This window comes from Corylus avellana, chromosome ca4, assembly GCF_901000735.1.
Source record: "Corylus avellana chromosome ca4, CavTom2PMs-1.0".
Taxonomy (NCBI): Eukaryota; Viridiplantae; Streptophyta; class Magnoliopsida; order Fagales; family Betulaceae; genus Corylus; species Corylus avellana.
Genome location: NC_081544.1, coordinates 2,472,934 through 2,495,094, shown reverse-complemented (window position 1 = coordinate 2,495,094; position 22,161 = coordinate 2,472,934). Strand labels below are relative to the sequence as shown.

General features: G+C 37.9%; 1 protein-coding gene across 4 annotated transcripts; it reads right to left on the bottom strand.

The window, feature by feature from the left end:
* Nucleotides 1-18,155: 18,155 nt before the first annotated feature.
* LOC132178897 (uncharacterized) lies at nt 18,156-20,802 on the bottom strand. 4 transcript variants are annotated; one of them, XR_009439869.1, is made up of 8 exons: nt 20,674-20,802; nt 20,465-20,569; nt 20,245-20,371; nt 20,072-20,143; nt 19,748-19,793; nt 19,151-19,623; nt 19,026-19,066; nt 18,156-18,368 (listed from the first exon to the last, which is right to left on the bottom strand). XR_009439869.1 is itself a non-coding variant. In XM_059591472.1 (6 exons), the coding sequence occupies exons 1-6, from the start codon at nt 20,714-20,716 to the stop codon at nt 19,213-19,215; spliced, it is 804 nt and encodes a 267-aa protein (XP_059447455.1). In that variant the 5' UTR covers nt 20,717-20,802; the 3' UTR covers nt 19,013-19,212. The 4 variants fall into 4 exon arrangements, 1 of the variants encoding a protein (XP_059447455.1); XR_009439867.1 differs by having other exon boundaries at nt 19,026-19,623; XR_009439868.1 differs by lacking the exon at nt 18,156-18,368 and having other exon boundaries at nt 19,013-19,066.
* Nucleotides 20,803-22,161: the final 1,359 nt, after the last annotated feature.

Below are 22,161 nucleotides of genomic sequence, written 5' to 3'. Positions count from 1 at the left end.
CCAATTGTATCTAATTCCCCCAAGTAAAAATTCTGATTTAAAACCTCAACCATAAACTTGAAGCGGAAGAAAGCAATATCCTAGAAAGAGAAAATACAATTAATGTACGTCATGAGTATTATATTTAAGAATTTTCCATGCTTCCACTTGGCTGCATTGTGTGCGAGAGAAAAAAAAAAAAAGAAAAAAAAGGAAAATGGAACAAATAAATGATAATTAAAATAATCGATTTAAGATTCATTCAATACAAGTGTAATAAGGAAAAAATAAAAAATAAAAGTAAAAGACAGGACTCATATGAGTAGAAATAATAATAAAAAATTATATATTTAAATAATATAGAGAAAAGAATATATAGTCGAAAGTAAATTAAATTTGAAAAAATTAATAATCATAACCAAACTTAATCATGCAACAAATTAAACAATAAAAATTCCGTAGCAGTGAAATAGAATCAAACCGCACGATATCAATAAATACAAGGATTTTGGTGATGAAGTGGAAACCTTTTGAATAACTCTTCAAAAGTAAAATCCTTCCGGGATAACCAAACACAGGAAATCAATCCACTATAGAAGAATAAGAAATTACAAGTTGTTCATACTTACAAAACCTTTGAAGCTGATACACCCTTGTACTAGACAAGTAACCCGCTTGTCCGCTACCATAATAGTTCTCCCAAAACCTCTTGACAATTATTCTAGTTGATCTCCTTTTTCAGAATTCTGATAGGCTTCTCTTGTTGTCGATGGAAGGTTGAGGTTTACAACAAAGACTTTAAGAGAAAATCAATTGAAAGCACGAAAACATGAGCTTTCTCTCTTTAGCACTTGAAGGAATAGCCTTTTATTATTATTATTATTATTTGAAATATTTCTTATCTTTACAAAATTCGTGCTCCAAAATCCCTTAAATATACTTGAGAAAGTAACCCTTAAAATCATAAAGTCGATTATCCAAAAATTGCAGATTTTCGATGCTCGTTCGTATGAGATTGCAGACGCGTTGCATACAAGTTGTCCTGCCAAAAGCTCATCTAAATATCGTCCATATGCAATTTTAGACGAGGCATTAGTTTTGTGGAAAACTCTTCTGCAAACTCGTTCGTACGTGTTGCAGTCAATCAATTCTGTCTAGAATCTTCTTCTACCATTCACGGCCAGTTTTCACCCTGAAAACGTTGGAATTGGAAAAGTTTCATGAAATACAAAGTTGTATCGTTTTGAGTTAGTTTTCCAAAACCATCAAGTTTGCTTCAATCGGAGCTTGGAATCAAAAGTTATAATTACTTTAATCTGATAGTTCAATGTTGACAGTATACACAAACTTGAATAAACATGTATTGGATAAACTTTTTAACCGACTTAACTTTAGACTAAAACATACAACCAAAAATGTTTTGACACTAAATTTGCCAACACTAAAAAGTAAAAACCTAACAAATATGTCACTTCTAATATTATATTTGGAAGTATTTTCAATAGCTTCCTATTTTTTCTTCAATTAGGAACAATAGTGGGGATTTTTTGTAAATTTTTTTTTTTTTGTATAGCTTAAAAAAAATAAATAAATAAATTTGAGCGCTAGGTTATTAAACATGCATTTTTCAAGTGTCACTCCATCTCTCTTGGTTCGCGGCATAGCGGCACGACGGCCAACCCTAACTCCAACCTCCAAGTATCTTCTTTCCTTTGAATAATGTAATTTTAATATGAAATTTTGGATTTGGGTACTCTGTTCCTTAGAGATTAGTTGATTTCTTGATCTTATGTGTATAACTGCAAGTTGATTTCTTGTTTTTGGGTACTTTGTTCCAAATGCTGTTTCCTTTGGATTTGTAAAACGTAGGATTTCAAATGAAAAAAGCTTCATTTGAAATTAATCAGTGTTTATTACAAAAATTACATAAGCTTCATTTCAAATGATGAAAACTACATGAGCTTCATTTCAAATGATGAAAAGACCGCGCGTGCATGCATGTACTACAAAAACTCAAGTCTACAAAGTGTTTGTTGTTAGGTTAATATATTAATGTAATTAATTACTGTTACTACAAATATTTTTTTTATCGTTAACCAATAATGTCAAATTTTGTTACCATAATAATGTACAGCAAATGAAGAATATCTCTTTGGATTTGTAAATAGTCAATTTCATGTTTGGTTGTATCTCTTTAGATTGTTACCCCTAGCCCCTAGGCCCTAGATGGGATTCATTTTACTGAATCCGAGAGAATAGTTACAAATGAACGGGGGACAAGATTGTGGCTTCATTGTGTCATTTTGTTTTTGTCATTTTACTGATTTAGATTTAAAGCATTTTAAGGATATTTTTCTAGAAACTTTTAGTTAAGATATATGTCTAACGGGGACAAGAAACAACAAAGGTAGTCCTTTCTACTTCCAATTCCAAGTGCTAATCGTTACTGAACTATACATAACACTTTCTATATGTGACATTTATTTTTTGTCAAAATTTTTTACTACCTTTCATATGATTCTTTGCCCTGCCTTCCAGTTTTACAAAGAGCATGGACATAATATCTGATGTGTTGTATGTGCAAGGGTAAGTTTATTTATACAATTCTATATCTTGTCATATTCGATGGTTAACTAACCATTACTTGTGAACCAACAGATTAATGACAAGTGTGAGAGTTGATTGATAGATTATTGATAGGGAGGTCATAGTCAAGCTGAGAAATATGGATTTGAATATTTTGAATAAAAAATGCTTAAAGAAGCTGAATCCTATTATTCCCAAAAAGTGTAGAGGGCTTAGTTGGGTTGTTGGATTTTTTTAGGTATTTTCTTCTATGGAAGAGTGGGAAAGATGATAATGGCTGAAATAGATATTAAGTAAGGAGCTCTTCGAGAGGCTCAATCTCCTGGATACGAGCAAATTCTCAGATAATTCTCAATGCCTTCTCCTACCCATTGGAGCCCAATATGTACGCTCAATTCTATTCAGAAGATTCTAACATAATTGCACCTTTCACGCTCTTACAAAGATCTTCCCCAAACGCAATATAAGTAAAGCAAAACACAAGAAAAGATAAAAGCTAAATGCCAAGAAAGATAACAAAATGCAAAAAAGAAAAAGATGACAGCTCCTTATTCTGGATCCTTCTACTGAGCCATCCAAGCAAGACACGTGCCACCCAAGTAAATTGACTAACCGGCCCTTAGTCTCTCTGTTTACTCCCAGCCATAGGTGAGCCCGTAACATAATCCTTCCCTTCAAAGCACCTTGCCCACAAGGTGCGGATATTGAAGCTGCAAATCCCAAAGACTTTCCTAAGTGTTATCTTCAACAGGAGCTCCCTTCCACCTCACAAGGACTTCAGTCACAGCCCTTCCCCTCTTTTTTGACAATCGCCTATCAACCACTGATTCAGGTTCAGGCTTAATTTCCCCATTCTTGTCCATCGGAGGCAGTGTTGGCACATGAGAGATATGGTGACCCAGCTTACGTTTTAGACAAGAGACATGAAAGATAGGGTGAATGCAGGCCTCCGATGGTAAATCCAATCGATATGCAACAGAGCCAATCCGTTTGAGGATTTGGAATGGCCCAAAAAATCTAGGAGAAAGTTTCAAATTCTTGTGCATAGCCACAATCTTCTATCGATATGGTTGAAGGCGAAGATATACCCAATCGCCCTCTTGGAACTCTCGCTCAGTGCAATGTTTTTTTGCCTGCATCTTCATTCGGTTCTAGGCATGATGGAGATGCTCTTTAAGAAGGGTGATCGTCTTGGTGCGGTCCTTTAAGAGCAAATCCACTGCCAAGTTTGCTGCTATACCTGAAACATACGACAACAAAGAGGGTGGGGAATAGCCGTATAGTGCTTCAAAAGGGGTGTAGCCTGTGAAAGAGTGGTGGTTAGTGTTGTACCACCATTCTGCCATGAGTAACCAATTACTCCACTCCATAAACTTAGCTCCAGCATAGCAATGTAAATAAGTCTCCAAGCACTTGTTAAGAGCTTTGGTTTGTCCATCCGATTGGGGATGGGAAGCCGAGCTTAGAGCAAGAGAGATTCCTTGGAGTTTAAACAAATCTCTCCAAAAGGAACTCATGAATATAGGGTCATGGTCTGAGACAATAGTTCTTGGCATCTCATGGAGCTTAAAAACATTGGCTACAAAGATCTCAGCCACTTTAGATGCTGTATATGGGTGGGATAAGGGCAAAAAGTGTGCATACTTAGTGAACCTATCCACCACTACAAAGATTATCGTCGAGCCATGTGAAGAAGGTAGGTCTTCGATAAAATCCATGGATATATCCGACCAAGCCCGAGTTGGAATAAGTAGGGGTTGCAACAACCCGGCTGGATGTGTTGTTTCATGCTTGTTCTCTTGACAAATGGAACATTCCCTTACAAATTTTTTAATGTCCTTGCGCATTCCACTCCAATAAAAATCAGCCTTAGCTAGGTCAATGGTCTTGTGATACCCCGAATGGCCAGCTATGGGGTTAGAATGAATATATTCCAGAATTTATTTTTGGAATGCTGAATTCTGAACCACCCAAATCCTCCCTTCTTCAAAATCAAGCCTTGCTGAAGAACAAACCCTTTAGGTGCACTCAGCCCTTGCTGGAGTTTCTGCAGCAATTCCTTGGAATCTGGATGTTGTAAATAATAAGTTTTCAAGTCTTCAATCCAATCTAGTGTAGGAAAAGAAATTAAAGAAATGCTCAAGGTGGGAATTTCAGGAGTGTCTTCAAACTTGCGGGAGAGAGCATTAGCCACTCTATTATCCTTCCCTTTCTTGTACTTGATCACAAAATCATAGCCAAGCAATTTTGAAATCCAACGTCGCTGAGATACAGTTCCAGCCCTTTGTTCCAATAAAAACTTTAGGGCTTGTTGATCAGTTTTTACTCGAAAGGATTGTCCTAGCAAATAAGGCCTCCATTTTTGCACGGCTGTAACAAGAAAGAGCAATTCTTTTTTGTATGTTGATAAGAAAAGTGCTTGTCCTTTTAATGCTTTTCTCAAGTAAGCTATGGGTTGTCCCTCCTACATCAAAACAGGACCTAAACTCATTCCACAAGCGTCACATTCAATGGTGAATGTTTTTGAAAAATCTGGTAAGCGAAGTACCGGGGGGCTTGTGACTGCCTTCTTCAAATTAAGGAAAGCTTCAGTTGCAATAGGAGTCCAATGGAATGCGTTCTTCTTTAATAGGGCAGTAAGGGGGGAAGCAAGGATTCCATACCCTTTAATAAACTTCCTGTAATACCCTGTAAGACCCAAGAAGCACCTCAAAGATTTAATAGAAGTAGGAATCGGCCAAGCGACCATAGCCTCTAGCTTGAAAGGATCTGCTCGTACGCCAAGAGGTGAAATTAAGTGTCTGAGGTAATCAATCTCCTCCACCCCAAACTTACACTTGGACTCTTTAGCATATAATTGGTGAGTATGCAGCACTTCCAAAACAGACCGTAGGTGCCCCAAATGCTCAGCCAAACTGTGACTATACACTAAAATGTCATCAAAGAAAACCAATACAAATTTATGTTGGAAGGGCTTAAAGAGGTCATTTATCAAACCTTGGAAAGTTGAGGGGACATTAGTGAGGCCGAACGGCATTACCAAGAATTCATAGTGCCTTTCATGAGTGCGAAATGCTGTTTTAGGTACATCTTCTGGTCGCACCCGTATTTGGTGGTAACCCGAATGTAAATCCAACTTCGAAAAAATCATAGCCCCATGTAATTCATCCAATAGCTCATCAATAATAGAGATAGGGAATTTATCCCTAACCGTGTCCTTATTTAAAGCCCTATAATCGACACACATCGTCCAACTACAATCCGTCTTACGTACAAGTAAAACGGGCGAAGAAAAAGGGCGTTGACTATGTTTGATAACCCCTGATTCCAGAAGTTCTCGGATGATTTTTTCAATTTCAGTTTTTTGAAAGTAGGGGTATCGATAAGGACGAATAGTCATAGGTTGATGCCCTTTAAGAATGATTTGGTGATCATGATTCCTAATAGGGGGCAATCTCGTAGGTTCATCAAAAACAGAGGCAAATTCATCCAGCAATTTTTGAATGGGTGCATGTTGGGCTAATGGAAAGCAATGAGTCTTTGGAGCTATCAATTGCAGCCATATACCTCTATTCCTTGAAGTAGAAGATTTTAAGAATTTGTGGCCCTCCTCTAAAGTCAAAGCTGTGGGATTCAACCCAGTGAGCACAATAGATTTGCCATGAGAAACATATTGCATGGTCATGAGTAAAAAGTCCCATATGATAGGACCTAGGGTTCTAAGCCAAGTCACCCCTAATACAATATGACAACCCCCCAAAGTGAGGACATAAAAATCAGAGGTGATAATAGTACCCTGTACCTTAATCGAGAGGAAATCGCACCGACCTTCGCTCATAACTTTTGCACCATTAGCTATCTTCACTTGAAGTTGCTGGGTCGACAATGTTGGGAACGTGTGCCTTGAAACTAGGGGTGGGAACAACCAGTTTTTTGGTTTATCTACAAGGTTGTCTTGTACTTGGATTCCTTCTCCTATTTGGAGTTAGAGTGCTTGTCCCACATGTATTGGGTTTTCTCTTGGCTCTTGGAAATCTCTTCAATACGTGTTGTATTGGGTCTTTGAAAGCACCGACTTTGTCTAGTATATAAAGGCATGGGCTCTTTGTGTTTTTGTGTGCCAAAACAATTGAGAGAAAGAAAAAGGTGAGAGCACCAAGAAAAGGAGAGAGCAAGAAAGAGAGTTTTTTTCTTTTTGTTATTATTCTCCTTTGGGTAAAGTGAGAATTGGGTGTATTTGGGGCTTTGGGTTTGAGTGATTTTCTCGCCCTGTTACTCTCTTGTACTCATCTTTTGATAGTGAATTTTCTCTGGGTTGTCTCCGCCAATGGCTGTAGGCTTGTTAAGCCGAACCACTTAAATCTTTGTGTCGTGTGTGATTGCTTATCATTGTTATTCCGCATTCTTCTTATTTTTCGCATCTCACGGGTCTTGGGAAATAAGATTAATTTCCTAACAACTGGTATCAGAGCCGTTGGTTCGAGTGGGAGCGATGGCAGGTGAAGAAGGAAAGATGGGAATCGAGAAATTCGACGGCAAAGATTTTGGGTATTGGAAGGTACAGATTGAAGATATTCTTTATGGGAAGGATCTTCATCAACCTCTTTTGGAAGAACAACCCGACGACATGTATGATAGCGAGTGGGCTCTGCTTGATTGTAAAGCCCTAGCAGTTATCAGGTTATCTCTGTCAAAATCAGTTGCACACAACTTTGTAAAGGAGAAGACCACATCAAGTCTAATGAAGGCTTTGTCAAGCATGTATGAGAAGCCTTCAGCTAACAACAAGGTGCATCTGATGAAGAAATTGTTCAACCTAAAGATGGCGGAAGGGGCTTCGGTGGCACATCATCTCAATGAGTTCAACACCATCACAAATCAATTGTCCTCGGTGGAAATTAATTTTGATTATGAGGTTCGCGCGTTGATCGTCTTGGCATCTTTACCAAATAGCCGGGAAGCAGTGAGGATGACTGTGAGTAACTCTGTAGGAAAGAGTAAACTGAGCTATGAAGACGTCAGGGATTTGATTCTCAGTGAAGAGATTCGTAGAAGAGATGCGGGTGAAGCCTCTTGTTCTGGTGCTGCTTTAAACCTCGAGACTCAGGGCAGAAGACAAGACAGAAACTCTGTGAGGGGCAGATCTAAGTCCAGGAAGGGTAGGAGCAAATCCAGGTTTGGACAACAACCTGAGTGTTGGAACTGTGGCAAGATAAGCCACTTCAAGAAGAACTGCAGAGAGCTGAAGAAGAAGACCAAAAATGATGCCACAAATGTCGTGGCAACAGAAGAAGTGCACGATGCCTTACTTCTATCTGTTGACAGTTCTCTTAATTCTTGGATCTTGGACTCAGGAGCTTCTTTTCATACTACACCGATCCGTGAAGTTCTCAAAAATTATGTGGCTGGAGATTTCGGGAAGGTGTTCTTGGCTGACGGAACGGCGCTGGATGTTGTGGGTATAGGCAATGTTCGCATTAGAGTCCACAGTGACTCGGTATGGAAGCTGTAAAATGTTAGGCATATCCCAGAGCTAAAAAAGAACCTAATTTCAGTAGGATAGCTTGATGATGAAGGGCATTTAATTCATTTTCACAGTGGAAAGTGGAAGGTCAGCAAGGGAGTCAGGATTTTGGCTTGTGGTCATAAGACTGGTACTCTCTATATGACGACGAACAGCAGGGATACAATTGCTGTTACAGATACAGGTACTGACTCAAAATTATGGCATCTAAGGCTTGGGCACATGAGCGAGAAATGGATGAAGGTACTTCTATCAAAGGGGAAACTACTGGAGCTGAAGTCAGTTAAGTCTGATTTGCGTGAAGGCTGCATCCTAGGAAAGTAGAAGAAGGTGAGTTTCGTGAAAGTTGGCAGAACACCGAAGCCGGGAAAGCTGGAGTTGGTACACACGGATTTGTGGGGTCCCGCACCAGTGGCATCTCTTGGAGGCTTGCGGTATTACATCACATTTATTGATGACTCAAGTAGAAAGGTATGGGTTTACTTCTTAAAGCTTAAATCTAATGTATTTTAAGTTTTTAAGAAGTGGAAGGTCATGGTAGAGACAAAAACTGGTCTGAAATTGAAGTGTCTAAGATCAAACAATGGGGGAGAATACGAAGACGGAGGTTTCAAACAGTTTTGTGCAGTGAATAGGATTAGAATGGAAAAGACTATCCCGGGGACACCACAACAGAATAGCGTAGCTGAGCGCATGAATAGGACCCTCAATGAGCGTGCAAGAAGTATGAGGTTGCATGCTGGACTACCGAAAAATTTCTGGGCGGATGCAATAAGCATTGCTGCTTACTTGATAAACAAAGGACCATCAGTTCCTTTGGGCCACAGACTACCTGAAGAAGTTTGAAGTGGAAAGGAGGTAAATTTTTTTCACTTGAAAGTTTTTGGTTGTGTTTCGTATGTCTATATTGAATCTGATGCTCGTAGCAAACTAGATGCTAAGTCTAGAAAATGTTATTTCATTGGCTATGGGGATGAGGCATTCGGGTATAGGTTTTGGGATGATTAAAACCGAAAGATCATTAGAAGTAGAAATGTTACTTTTAATGAGATGGCTATGTGTAAGAATAATTCAAGTGCAGAACCAATAAGTACAGAGTCAGAGGCTGAGAAGCCTGAATTTATCAACCTAGATGGAATTTCTAAAGGTGCAGCTCAGAGAAGGAATTCAGAAGTTGATAAGGATTCAGAAACTGAAGATGGTCTAAAAGTTGAAGAAACAGTAGATCAAGAGACTGAACAGGGTACACCGATTGTGGCTGTCTGTAGATCTACTAGAATCATTAGATCTCCACAGCGTTTTTCACCCTCCCTGTTTCATATTTTTTTGATGGATGGCGGTGAGCTAGAGACGTTTGTTGAAGCCTTGAAGGTTGAAGATTCAATCAAGTGGGAGTTAGCCATGAAGGATGAGATGGACTCATTATTGACTAACCAAACCTGGGAGCTGACTGAGTTGCCAGCAGGTAAAAAGGCTTTGCACAACAAATAGGTGTTCAGAATAAAGGGTGAACATGATGGTAGCAAACGCTACAAGGCAAGATTGGTAGTCAAGGGATTCCAACAGAAAGAAGGAATTGACTATACATACATATTCTCTCCGGTGGTGAAAATGACAACCATCAAAATTGTGCTGAGCATTGTGGCGGCGGAGGACTTACATCTAGAGTAGTTAGATGTGAAGACGGCGTTCCTTCATGGTGAGTTGGAGAAAAAAATTTATATGCAGCAGCCACAAGGATTTGCAGTGCAGGGAAATGAGAGTTTAGTGTGCAAACTGAGAAAAAACTTGTATGGCTTGAAACAAGCTCCAAGACAATGGTACAAGAAGTTTGACAGTTTCATGTGTAGTACTAGGTTCACGAGATGCAATGCAGATCATTGCTGCTATGTCAAGAATTTTAAGAACTCTTACATTATTCTACTCCTATACGTAGATGATATGCTCATTGCAGGGGCCAGTATAGAAGACATCAACAAGTTGAAGAATCAGTTGTCAAAGCAGTTTGCAATGAAGGATTTGGGTGCTGCTAAACAAATCTTTGGGATGAGAATCATCAGGGACAGGGCCAATAGTACACTGAAGATCTCACAAATAGAGTATGTGAAGAAGATTCTCAGCAGATTTAGCATGGATGAAGCTAAGTCAGTAAGCACACCCTTGGGGAGTCACTTCAGACTAACCAAGGATCAGTCACCGAAAACAGATCAAGAGAAAGCATACATGAGCAAGGTACCTTATGCCTTAGCTATCGGAAGTCTGATGTATGCAATGGTCTGTACTAGACCGGATATTGCACATGCAGTGGGAGTTGTGAGCAGGTACATGAGTAATCCAGGGAAGCAGCATTGGGAGGCAGTCAAGTGGATTTTGCGATATCTAAGAGGAACTTCAGATATGTCCCTTTGCTTCACAGGTGCAAAATTGAAGCTGCAGGGCTACGTGGATGCTGATGTAGCAGGTGATGTTGATAGCAGGAAAAGTACTACAGGGTTTGTATATACTCTAGGAGGTACTGCTGTGTGTTGGACCTCAAGGTTACAGAAAATTGTAGCCCTTTCAACTACAGAGGCGGAGTATGTGGCCGTGACAGAAGCTAGAAAGGAGATGGTTTGGCTACAAGGTTTTTTGGGTGAGTTGGGAAAGAAGAATGAGAAGGGCGCTGTACACAGTGATAGTCAGAGTGCCATTTTTCTTGCAAAGAACCCGGCGTATCATTCAAGAATAAAGCATATACAATTAAGGTATCACTTTATTCGGTCTCTTCGTGAAAGTTGACAATTGTTACTTGAGAAGATTCGTGGAACTGAGAATCCGGTAGACATGCTGACAAAAGGAGTGACTATTGAGAAACTGAAGCTATGCACAGCTTCAGTTGGTCTTCGAGCTTGAAGATAGGCGGAGGAGACATCCGGAAGAGATTCACTATGTTGCGACTTGGTAGGATTCAAGTCAAGTGGGAGATTGTTGGGAACGTGTGCCTTGAAACTAGGGGTGGGACCCAACCAGTTTTTTGGTTTATCTACAAGGTTTGTCTTGTACTTGGATTCCTTCTCCTATTTGGAGTTAGAGTGCTTGTCCCACACGTATTGGGTTTTCTCTTGGCTCTTGGAAATCTCTTCAATACGTGTTGTATTGGGTCTTTGAAAGCACCGACTTTGTCTAGTATATAAAGGCATGGGCTCTTTGTGTTTTTGTATGCCAAATAATTGAGAGAAAGAAAAAGGTGAGAGCACCAAGAAATAGAGTTTTTTTTTTTTTTTGTTATTATTCTCCTTTGGGTAAAGTGAGAATTGGGTGTATTTGGGGCTTTGGGTTTGAGTGGTTTTCTCGCCCTGTTACTCTCTTGTACTCATCTTTTGATAGTGAATTTTCTTCGGGTCGTCTCCGCCAGTGGATGTAAGCTTGTTAAGCCGAACCACTTAAATCTTTGTGTCGTGTGTGATTGCTTATCTTTGTTATTCCGCATTCTTCTTATTTTTCGCATCTCATGGGTCTTGGGAAATAAGATTAATTTCCTAACAGGCAACACGCCCACATGGATTTTCTTCAAGATGGATGGATCATGGAAATTATGCGTACTTCCCGAGTCGATGAGGATAACCACTCGTTGATTCAGCACTAATCCTTCCAAACGCATTGTTCTCGGGCTCAAGGATCCAGAAATGGCATTCAAAGAGATTTCAGGTTCATTGGTTGTTGGAATGGTAATCGGGGTCGTCACTGGCAGGGAAGGTTCCATTTAATCCTTGGTGTCATAGTAAATCTCTTCAGGTATCTCATCAGTATGTAACAACACCCTATGTATGAGAAATAGCTTGGGGTCCTTGCATTTGTATGCTGGGTTCCATTTTTCATCACAATTATAACATAAGCCTTTGTCTCTTCTCTCCTTCATCTGTTGGGGTGATAATCGCTGAATTGGCAGGTTATTGGAGGAAAGGGTCCCCTGCTGACCTGAAGTACCAGAGGAATGTGCCCAGCCAAGCTGCCTAGTAGAAGGAACAGAGCTCCCAAAAGGCTTAAAAGATCGTTTAGAGTTGATGAGATATTCTTCCTGCAATTTAGCCAACCCAAAGGAGGCGACAGGAGTCTGCGGATTCAACATTCGCAGAGGAAGACAAATTTCATCTTTGAGACCACCCAAGAAGCAACTCAGACGATTCTTATCAGAAATACCCCTCAAACGATTGGATAATGCTTCAAACTGGGCAGTATACTCCGCCACCATTGAAGACTGCCAGAGCTTCTTAAAAGCCTCCATTGGATTGTCATAGGTGGGACCAAACCGAACGGGTAAAGCTTGGAGAAAGGAATCCCATGTAGGAAATAGACCTGCCTCACCTGCGTCTTGAAACTAGACCAAGGCTTCTCCTTCAAAGTGAAAAGATGCCATTGGAATTCTTTGGTATAGGGGAGTTTGGTAGTGATCAAAAAACTGATTCACCTTGTAAGTCCACGCTGATGGATTATCCCTATCAAAACTTGGAAAAACTAGACGCATGGTACGGGTGTGTATGCGCCTATCATCCCAATGATAGTCATAGTCCTCCTCCTCGAGGTAGCGTCTGCCGTCCCTATCACGGCGTCGCTGATGGTCCGGGTACCATCTTTCTTTTCTTGCCGAAATTAAGGGAGGTAGTTGATACCCACGATGAGGATCATAAACCGTTGCTCATCTGGACGTCGCCATTCATCTTTGTGGGCTCTACGGTCCAGTTTTGGGTATCAGTCTTCCTCGCCTGCCGGAATGAGCGGAGGTTGAACAACACGGTCGTTCTCTCCCTGTGGTTTCTCGGGAGGTGGGCGATTCTGCTCTAGCTGTGGCCGATTCTGGTTGGCAACCAGTGTACGCAACATTTCAGAAACTTCCGTCAACTGTTGCTGAAAGGTGGTATTCTAGGTTTGCTGTTGAAGAATAGCTTCTTGACATTCTTTCAGAGATTCAGAATTCTGAAAGAGATGAGTGCCATCTGCCATGAGAATTTTTTTTTTTTTTTTTTGGATTTTTTTGGGTTAAATGGAAGCAAGGGAGGAGAATCGTTGGCTCTCTGATACCTAATGTAAAGGGCTTAGTTGGGTTGTTGGATATTTTTAGGTATTTTTTGCTATGGAAGAGTGGGAAAGATGATAATGGCTGAAATATATACTAAGTAAGGAGCTCTTCGAGAGGCTCAATCTCCTGGATACGGGCAAATTCTCAGATAATTCTCAATGCCTTCTCCTACCCATTGGAGTCCAATATGTAGGCTCAATTCTATTCAGAAGATTCTAACAAAATTGTGCCTTTCACGCTCTTACAATGATCTTCCCCAAACGTAATACAAGCGAAGTAAAACGCAAGAAAAGAAAAGCTAAATGCCAAGAAAGATAACAAAATGCAGAAAAGAAAAAAGATGATAGCTCCTTATTCTAGATCCTTCTATTGAGCCATCCAAGCAAGACACGTGCCACCCAAGTAAATTGACTAACTGGCCCTTAGTCTCTTTGTTTACTCCCAGCCATAGGTGAGCCCGTAACAAAAAGTATCTCAAACTTATAATTCTTTTTCCGATCAATTATTGGAGGCAAGTCTATACACAGAAAAGAATTCTTAATTGTGTACTTTTTGTATTCTAAGATTATAATTTAATTAAATTATATAGGTCGAGAATTGCTTGACAAGGGAAAATGAGATAGCTTCTCATTATCTTCCTGAAAAGAAGCAAAGGTTGGTAGAGGTTTGTTGACATTTACGTAGATTAAATAATATTTTGGATTTAGGTTTTTGATACTTTATTTAGTGACACTTCATGCTTGGTCTATAGGTGGTGCTAAATGAGTTGTTGCCGAAGCCTGATAGAGTGGTGAATCTAGTCCATGGACTTCTTTGGCAATATGCTTTCCTTTATCGTTGCTTTATCTTGGCTTAGCTCTTGTTATTACTACGTTCATTGTTGAATTTTGGATGGACGAGCTGAAACTTTTAGTCGAAAAAATAGATATTTTGGATCGACTCTGTATGGTGTGTATTGTGTATGGTGAATGACAAAATTGATCTGCATCACATTTTCAATTTTTTACCAAGTGGATTCTTAAAAGGCAATAGTATATGGAATTATCAAGACCCTTATACCATTCTGACCATTCTTACAAGCTGATTTCTTTTAATTTTTATTGTTATTTGTTATTCTGAATTGATTTTTTATTTGTGCAGGGTGTGGTAAACTCAAAATTGATTTGTACAAGCGAAAAATTGAGAGGGATGGTTGGATGGATACTATAGTCATCAACACACAATTGAGAAATTAATAAGCTAAATAAGCTTTGTGTAAGATCTCAATAAGCTTATTGAGATCTTAAATAGCTTATTGATATCTTAAATAAAGCTTATTGATATTTTAAATAAAGCTTATTTAGCTTATTAAATAAAGATAAATAAAGTTACGTAGTCAATATCTACTAAAAACAGACATTAAAATCTATTAAGAAATTAAGAAACTAAGTCGTAGAAACGTAGATTACCCTTCCTTGTTGTTGGAGGAAGATGAGGCAAAGAGGGATTGTTTCCAGGCAGGGGTAGCAGGTGTTAAGCGATTAGAGGAGAAAATGAAGTAAAGAAAAAAATAAAATTGCAATTTAGGATCTAACAATTGGCATTAGCGTGTTAGCTCTAATACCATAAAGAAACATATGATATGACAAATAGAAAAGCGAAATAATAATAATGAAAAGAAATAGAATAGACACAGAGATTAAGGTGGTTCAGCATATAACTTACATCTACACATCAAAGTCTTAACAGGCTATATATTTTCTTCATTATACGCAGCTTTATTTATAGAGGTTTAACTGCGATTTAAAATATTAAAAATACAAACCTATCCCTTAAATCATGGTTAACAAATATTATCTAAATCACATGATTTAGGAAATACAAAATAAACATTTATTCCAAAGGATTTATATCCTTAACAGTTTGTTCCCGAATAGGATTCCGAACAAGTGGCGTCCAAACGGGGAATTGATTTATTTGTGTAGAAAGACGTGTGGTATTAAACTAATCTATTTAGTTAGTTTTACAGTTTAGGAAGATGATTAGATAGCAGCTGGTTAGTTATTCTTCATGCACGTGTGCATCACATGTAATGAAAGCAGTTAGATTAGTGTCTGATTAGTTAGCTTGATAATCTTGTATAAAAACAGAGTTCAATGTAATCACATACACATTCATTCATTGAATAAGAAAAGAGAATCAGTTCTTCTCTCTGTTTTCTTGTTATGGTATCAGAGCCAGGTTCAATTGGCTATGGCCCACCGTCACCCATTGTCGCACGTGTTGGCTTGGATGTCCTCCCGCCACACGTGAGGGGGCGTGTTGGAAGTCCCACATTGCCTGGGTATTAAGGAAATTGGCCATTTTATAAGGGTGAGGGGAAATCTCAACTCTTGAGCTAGCTTTTGGGTTGAGTTTATCTTCATTTCAAAAATTTCACAATTGTGTGTTGATGACTATAGTATCCATTCAACTATCCATCTCAATTTTTCACTTGTACAAGTCAATTTTTAGTTTACAGCACCCTGCAAAAATAAAAATCAATTCAGAATAACAAATAACAAAAAAATTTTAAAAAATTAACAGAAATCACCTTGTAAGATTGGTATAAGTATGTTGACAATTTCATATACTGCTGCATTTTGAGAACCCACTTCGTAAAAATCTTCAAAAAAAAAAAGAAAAAAGAAAAAAAAAGGCAATTAAATAAAGCTAAGCTAAGTCGGTGTTTTAGAGAGAGAAATCTAGAAGTGGTCAGACATGTATTCGACACCCGAAACCCATCCCGATCTGACTGAGCTTAGCTTTATTTAATTTAGCCAATGCATGGGACAAGTACAACAAGCTCATGCATGGGCAACAACCTTCTCTTAGAGATGTTGTAGAAGAGCAGTTTAAGAATCTAGTTTGGTACTAGTCCCTCTAATGACACCATTTGCTATATGTGACATGTATTTTTTGTCTAAATTTTTTACTTCCTTTCATATGATCATCCACCCTGCCTTCCAGATTTACAAAGAGCATGAACATAATATCTGTTGCGTTGTATGTGCTCTAGTAAGTTTATATATACAATTCTATACCTTGCCATCTTCGATGGTAAACTAACCCTTACTTGTGAACCAATGGATTTATGACGTCAACAAACATATTTATGACGAGCGTGAGAGAGAGCTGATTGATAGACCATTGATAGGGAGAGTCATATTCTTGCTGAAAAAAGATGGATCTTGAATATTTTGAAATGTTTTCTCCCCATCTGACTGGGTTGTGTGGTTTTCATATTAGGACTGAAACTTCTTCTCAGGCAAGAAGAAGCGGCATCCTTGGAGCCTTTAGCCATGAGATTGCCTGTATAATTTTCGTGAGGGATTTGCCTATGACCATAATCCATGTTGCTTCCCCTCTAAAGCACACATGGTTGCATGATCCAAAAATTACCCAACTCTTGATGTCCTCATATAAATACTAGCTTCAATACCGAGCTTATAAATCTCATTATGCCAAAGGGAGTTTTAAATAATAATCAAGGTACTCACAGTCAATATTAATCTTTCATAAATCATAAATAAGGTGCCAAAATCTACTTCTTGAAACTCAATGTCATATTTCATCATAAAATTATCATATGCATCATTAATATCAAAATATAGCTCGGCTCACTAATTGCATGATTTATTTAAAATTTTGCATTTCTTTTGAGAATTAATGATAATATGATATATGTACATGTATATACACCCAAATACATTTTATTTAGAGTTTATGTATTTTATTTTATTTTTTTAAAAAAAGAATTTGCATTTGGGTGTATTGAATTCACAAAAAACCTTGATCAATCAGTTCTACTAGTACTTTAAGCTTTTGTACCACTGCCACAACAATTTACGAGTTACTCGCTCCTAAAAGCAAAATAATTAAATATCGATACCTAAAACATAAATGCATATACTTAAGCTATAAAATTCTTAAAAGTCAATTTTCCACTTTTGTCTTATTCTCTCGCATAAAAAATCGTAACCTAATGGGCCAAACTAATCAACCCATCGGGAAAGAACCCCTCAAAAGCTCTCCATTTTTCTTTCAATCGTCCATTAGTTCATAATACCAAAGCAACTCACATCAAAATTTTCTTCCAAACTTGGCTTCCAAACCATCCCCAATTCCGTAAAATCACCCTCTTCCTCGATCACCAAAATTACACAAATGGGTTGCCCAAAATCATAACTCCACCATCTCTAATTCCAACCCACACCGAGAATCCTACAAAATTGTGCTAATTAAGAAATTCAACTGGCCATCAACCGATTTGGGTAACTCAATAACACACATACGAACGAAATCAAGCGAACTTTACCTTGCAAGGGAGAGATGAGCCCCTCTTCTTCTTCAATATCACTTTCTCTTTTTTTTTTTTTTTTATTCTTTTGTACATGTTTATTTTTAGTATTTTTTTTTTTTTATTAAGAAGGATACGTGCTATCATTTTATTGGTGCTGACATGGAATGCTAACGGAATCCGTCAAATGTTTTGACCGAATTTGATTGCAGGGATTAAATTATTATTTTGGCCTACCCTGAGGAGTGAGGACCTCTAAATTATTTTTTATACTACATGGAGGGATTGGTAATTTAGTCCGACCACATAGACTGATTTTGTATTTATCCCTAAAAAGTAATAATGTTTTTATGTTTATTTTTTGGAAAAAATTGTGTGAATAGTAAAAAAAGGAAAAAATGTGTTGCCAAACACACCCTATGAGATTTCTTTTTTTTTTTACCATTCTAAGGAATTTGAATGCAGGGACCAGATTGTTATTTTGACTTCTAAATTATTTTTTATACACATGGAGGGATTTGTAATTTAATCTAACCACATAGGCTGATTTTGCATTTATCTTTAAAAAATAAAATATTTTGATGTTTATTTTTTTGGAAAAAAGTGGTGTGAATAGTAAAAGAAAAAGAAAAAGAAAAAATGTGTTGTCAAACTCACCCTATGAGATTTGGATGGTTAAGATTCAAAGTTCAAAGTTATACAAACGACATCGTTGGGCGTTTGTATACTTACCTTGGGAGCATTCATTCAACGTATACTTTTCCAGCAGGTCCAATATGACTGTCTTGAAATCTGCCTTCACCTACACTCCATATCCTCAATTGCCTCAGAGTAATAATCGATCTTGGACTGTACGTACGTGGTGCTTACCACCACCGTCCGATCACTCGACATTGAGGTTACGCCTGAGGTTAATCAGAGCTGTCAATATATAAAGAGGAAGAAGTGGAGTTTTTTAACTGAACTCAAAGCTAGCTGTTCAACTTCAATTCGTTTGTTTTAAGAGGAATGCTACTCAAATGATGTGTCACGATGCCATAAGATAAAGAAAAATAAATTATATAGGATTGTGACACATCATTTAAGAAGCAAACTTTGAATTTTTTTTTTTTTGAGAAGCATTAACATTTCTCTTGTTTTAAAGCATAAAGGTTCTTGGGTTGAACAACGCATAAAATTATTCAAGTCGACGTGTGTTATGAGTAATTGATTATGTGTCGTCGGCCAAGTCATTTTGTTGTAATTTTGTAAATTGTGCATTGAAATTCACAATATAAGAATAATGTTATATCATATTTTTATGGGATATTTGTTTTTGTGGTATATACCATTACTCAATTAATTAAGAGTGTTTAGGAATTCTATTACCAAAATAATTTTTTTTTCTTAAAAAAAAAAAAAAATTCTGTAATTATGATCTTGAATGCAACTTATTTTCACAGAACATCAAATTAATTTGTTGTATTTTTACTTCTAAACTATAAACTCAAAACCATTGAAATCATCATATTTATAAGTTATAATTAAAAAAAAAGAAAAAAAAAAGAAATAGTGAAACTTACTTTGTAAAGTACATACGTACGCCATCCACAAAGAAATTTACCTAGGAATTACAAAGTGGCGTCCAAATTAAACATTACACAAAGGTTTGGTAATTAACAGGAAAAAAGCCATCAAAATCCGTTACCAATTATCAGTGAAATCATCATAATCAGTGAAATCATCATCTGTTTGTGTATAAGCTGATGTTTATGGGTAAGGTGGGGGAGGATAGGCAGCTGGAAATGATGGATACCCTGTTGAATTAGCTGGGTCGTAGGAGCAGTAGGGAGATGGATCTGGATAGGCCGGAGGCGCGTAAGGAGTTGCAGGTGCCGGGGTTGGGTAAGTTGATGTTGGTGGGTAAGGTGGGGGAGGACAGTCAGCTGGAGGTGAAGTTGAATATGGAGATGGTGGATACCCTGTTGAATTTGGTGCGTACCAAGTGTAGGAAAATTGAGGTGAGTAGGAAAACTGAGGTGGGTAAACCGGAGCTGCAGGTGCCCGCGGTGGAGGAGGATAGGCAGCTGAGTATGGAGAGTAGGGAGATGGAGTTGAGGCACAAGGTGCGTAGGGAGGGGGCGTATGCGGCGCCGATGAAGCAGAGCTTGTTGCAGGTTTCTGTAATAATTCAATACAATTATTTAGGTCACATATATGAAAAAATAACCTTCATGAATTAATACAAGGAAATCGAATTCAATAATCACCCAAAGTGGTGTAATGATGTAGCGATATAACTTACTAGGGCATTAGAATAATGTAATTTTGATCGCACTTCTCCTGCATTTCTGCCATGGAGAAAGATGTATGTTAACAATCACCAAAATGCAAAGCTAGCTATTGTTATTCAACCAATTCCCTGTTACTTGGTGGAAGCTTGTTTGGTTTCCTGAGGTTGCTCAAATGGGGTCTTGTTGGTTATGTTGTCCTCTGTTTTTTGTAGGTGAGGTATTGAAGGAAGAAATCATTTTGATTTTTTATTGTAGTTTTGAGGAGGCAAATTGAAAAAAATGTTTAAATTATCTCTTCTTATAAGTTTAAACTTCAAAGATAAAGTGGTATTTACCTGCCACCTTTAGTCTGAAGAGGCCAAGTAGTGTCATCGTGACCCTGAGAAAGAACCTTATGCAATTGAACCCTGTACCCAACAAAAACCAAAAATCAAAACCATCCCCAGTAAAATTTATCCAAAAGGGTATAAAAAAAGCCACACAAAATCATTTAAAAAATTGAAATTACTTTGCACTGCCGATGAAGATGTCGGATGAAAGGCTATTGGTGTTCCAAACGGAGACATTTATCTCCCGAAGACCTTCTATTAACGTAAACACAAACTTCTCCTGGAATATCGGATTCTTATCATCATCTATGTGCCACCAAAAAATGAACATGCCTCAGACTAGGATCGTATATTTCTTAAAAAAAAAAAAAAAAAAAACAGAGGAAAAAGAGAACAAACCAGTGCAAGTCCTGGTGCGGAACTTGGTGCTACCATATTCGAGCAACACGTGCGGGGCCTGCCGTGAAAACAACTCGGTGTCCTTCAAGTTGCTGCACCCGACAACTGCAGCAAACAAAAAACCAAGATGAACAAGAGGGACATAAAGATGGATGGTTTTTTTTTTGTTATTAGTTTGTAAATAGAAAAAGAAAGAAGGTATTACATACCAGTGAGCTCAAGAAGCTGGCCTTGAATACCCTTAATCGACATTGAAGAGTAAAAGCCGATGGCTGAGATTGAGTAGTTGGAAGAGTATATTTTTATTCACAAGCCTGGCCCCTGCAGGGACACACAAACAGGTTCTGCGAATGATCTGTTGACGCGGTAACATTCCGCGTGTAGCGTGAAGATAGGGTGCCAGACTCTAGTGGTGTAGAAAAAGAGTACAACTTTTAGATTTTTCAGGCATGGACGGCGTCAGTAGTATGGTTGACTTGTCTGCCTAAATAGACTGTTTTAATTTTTCTTTATTTTAAGATCATTTTAAAGTTTAAAAATTCTCAATTTAAAAGAGTGGTTTGTGCAATCATGCACCCTTAAAAAAGAGGAATGCTCACGTGACCATCCCAAACACTCTACGCGTCACTCTTTGCAAGCCACCTCCCATCCGTGGGGGCGACTACACCCCTTGCGGGAGGTGGGAGGGGTGGCTTTTGCCAAACTCGTTAGTGTCATGCAAGTAAAATGAGTTATATGAAAAATGTAGACGGATTTACCTTAGGTGCTGTAAATAAAACTCTATGATATTTTTTATAGTTTTTCAATTGTCTATATGATATTTTAATTTCATTCTTTTTCTTTCTCATGGAAAATTTGAAATTAAATTTGCACTGTTTTTATTTTTTTTTTATAGCACCTAGCCTAAGCCAAATCCAATGTAAAAAACTTAAAGAAGTAAAAGCCAGATCTAAAAAGTCGAAAAGCAAATTGAAATTATCTATGCAATTGCTCAGAAAATAATATTTTCTTCTCAAAATATTAGTAGCATATTCACCACTTTTGCAATCCACCCCCACCCCAACCATTGGACTGAAACATGTGATCCTTTGGAACCAAATACTGAAGAGGTTTTTTTTTTTTTTTAATAAAATAAATTACTAAGGTTAATGCAGCCTTTTTAATTTTGATAATTTCCAAGTCAGTTTAGCTTCCACAATTAGATCCCAGAGAGGAGAAAGAAGCTTCCTTGTGCCAACTTAATTGGAAGTTCAAACAATGGTTCTTTGTTTTGACTGGTCCACCTCACCTATCATTTCTAGCATTAGTGGCCACTCATCTGTGTGACAGACTGTGTCCAAATTAAGTCTACACAAAGTGCCAATTCTCTTGCATACGACCTAGAAAAATGAGAATTTCCATCGCTTTAAGGAAACATTTCCAATGAAGTTCCTCTCAATTTTCCATGGAAAAATGAGAATTTAGTTTCCGTCGATTCAAACTTTATCCTCTTAAAGTTTGATCATGACAATATCCTCTTAAATTAACTTTAATTTTGATTTTGATAGCCTTAATCTATCTCTACCTACAATCTCGATCTTCCCAAAAAGAAAGTATTTCTTGGTAATTTTGATTGGATTTCCGTCGGTCATATTAGAGTAATGTTACAAGTCATTCTTGTGTGACTCTAAGAATGATATAACTCTTAATCTTAAAAT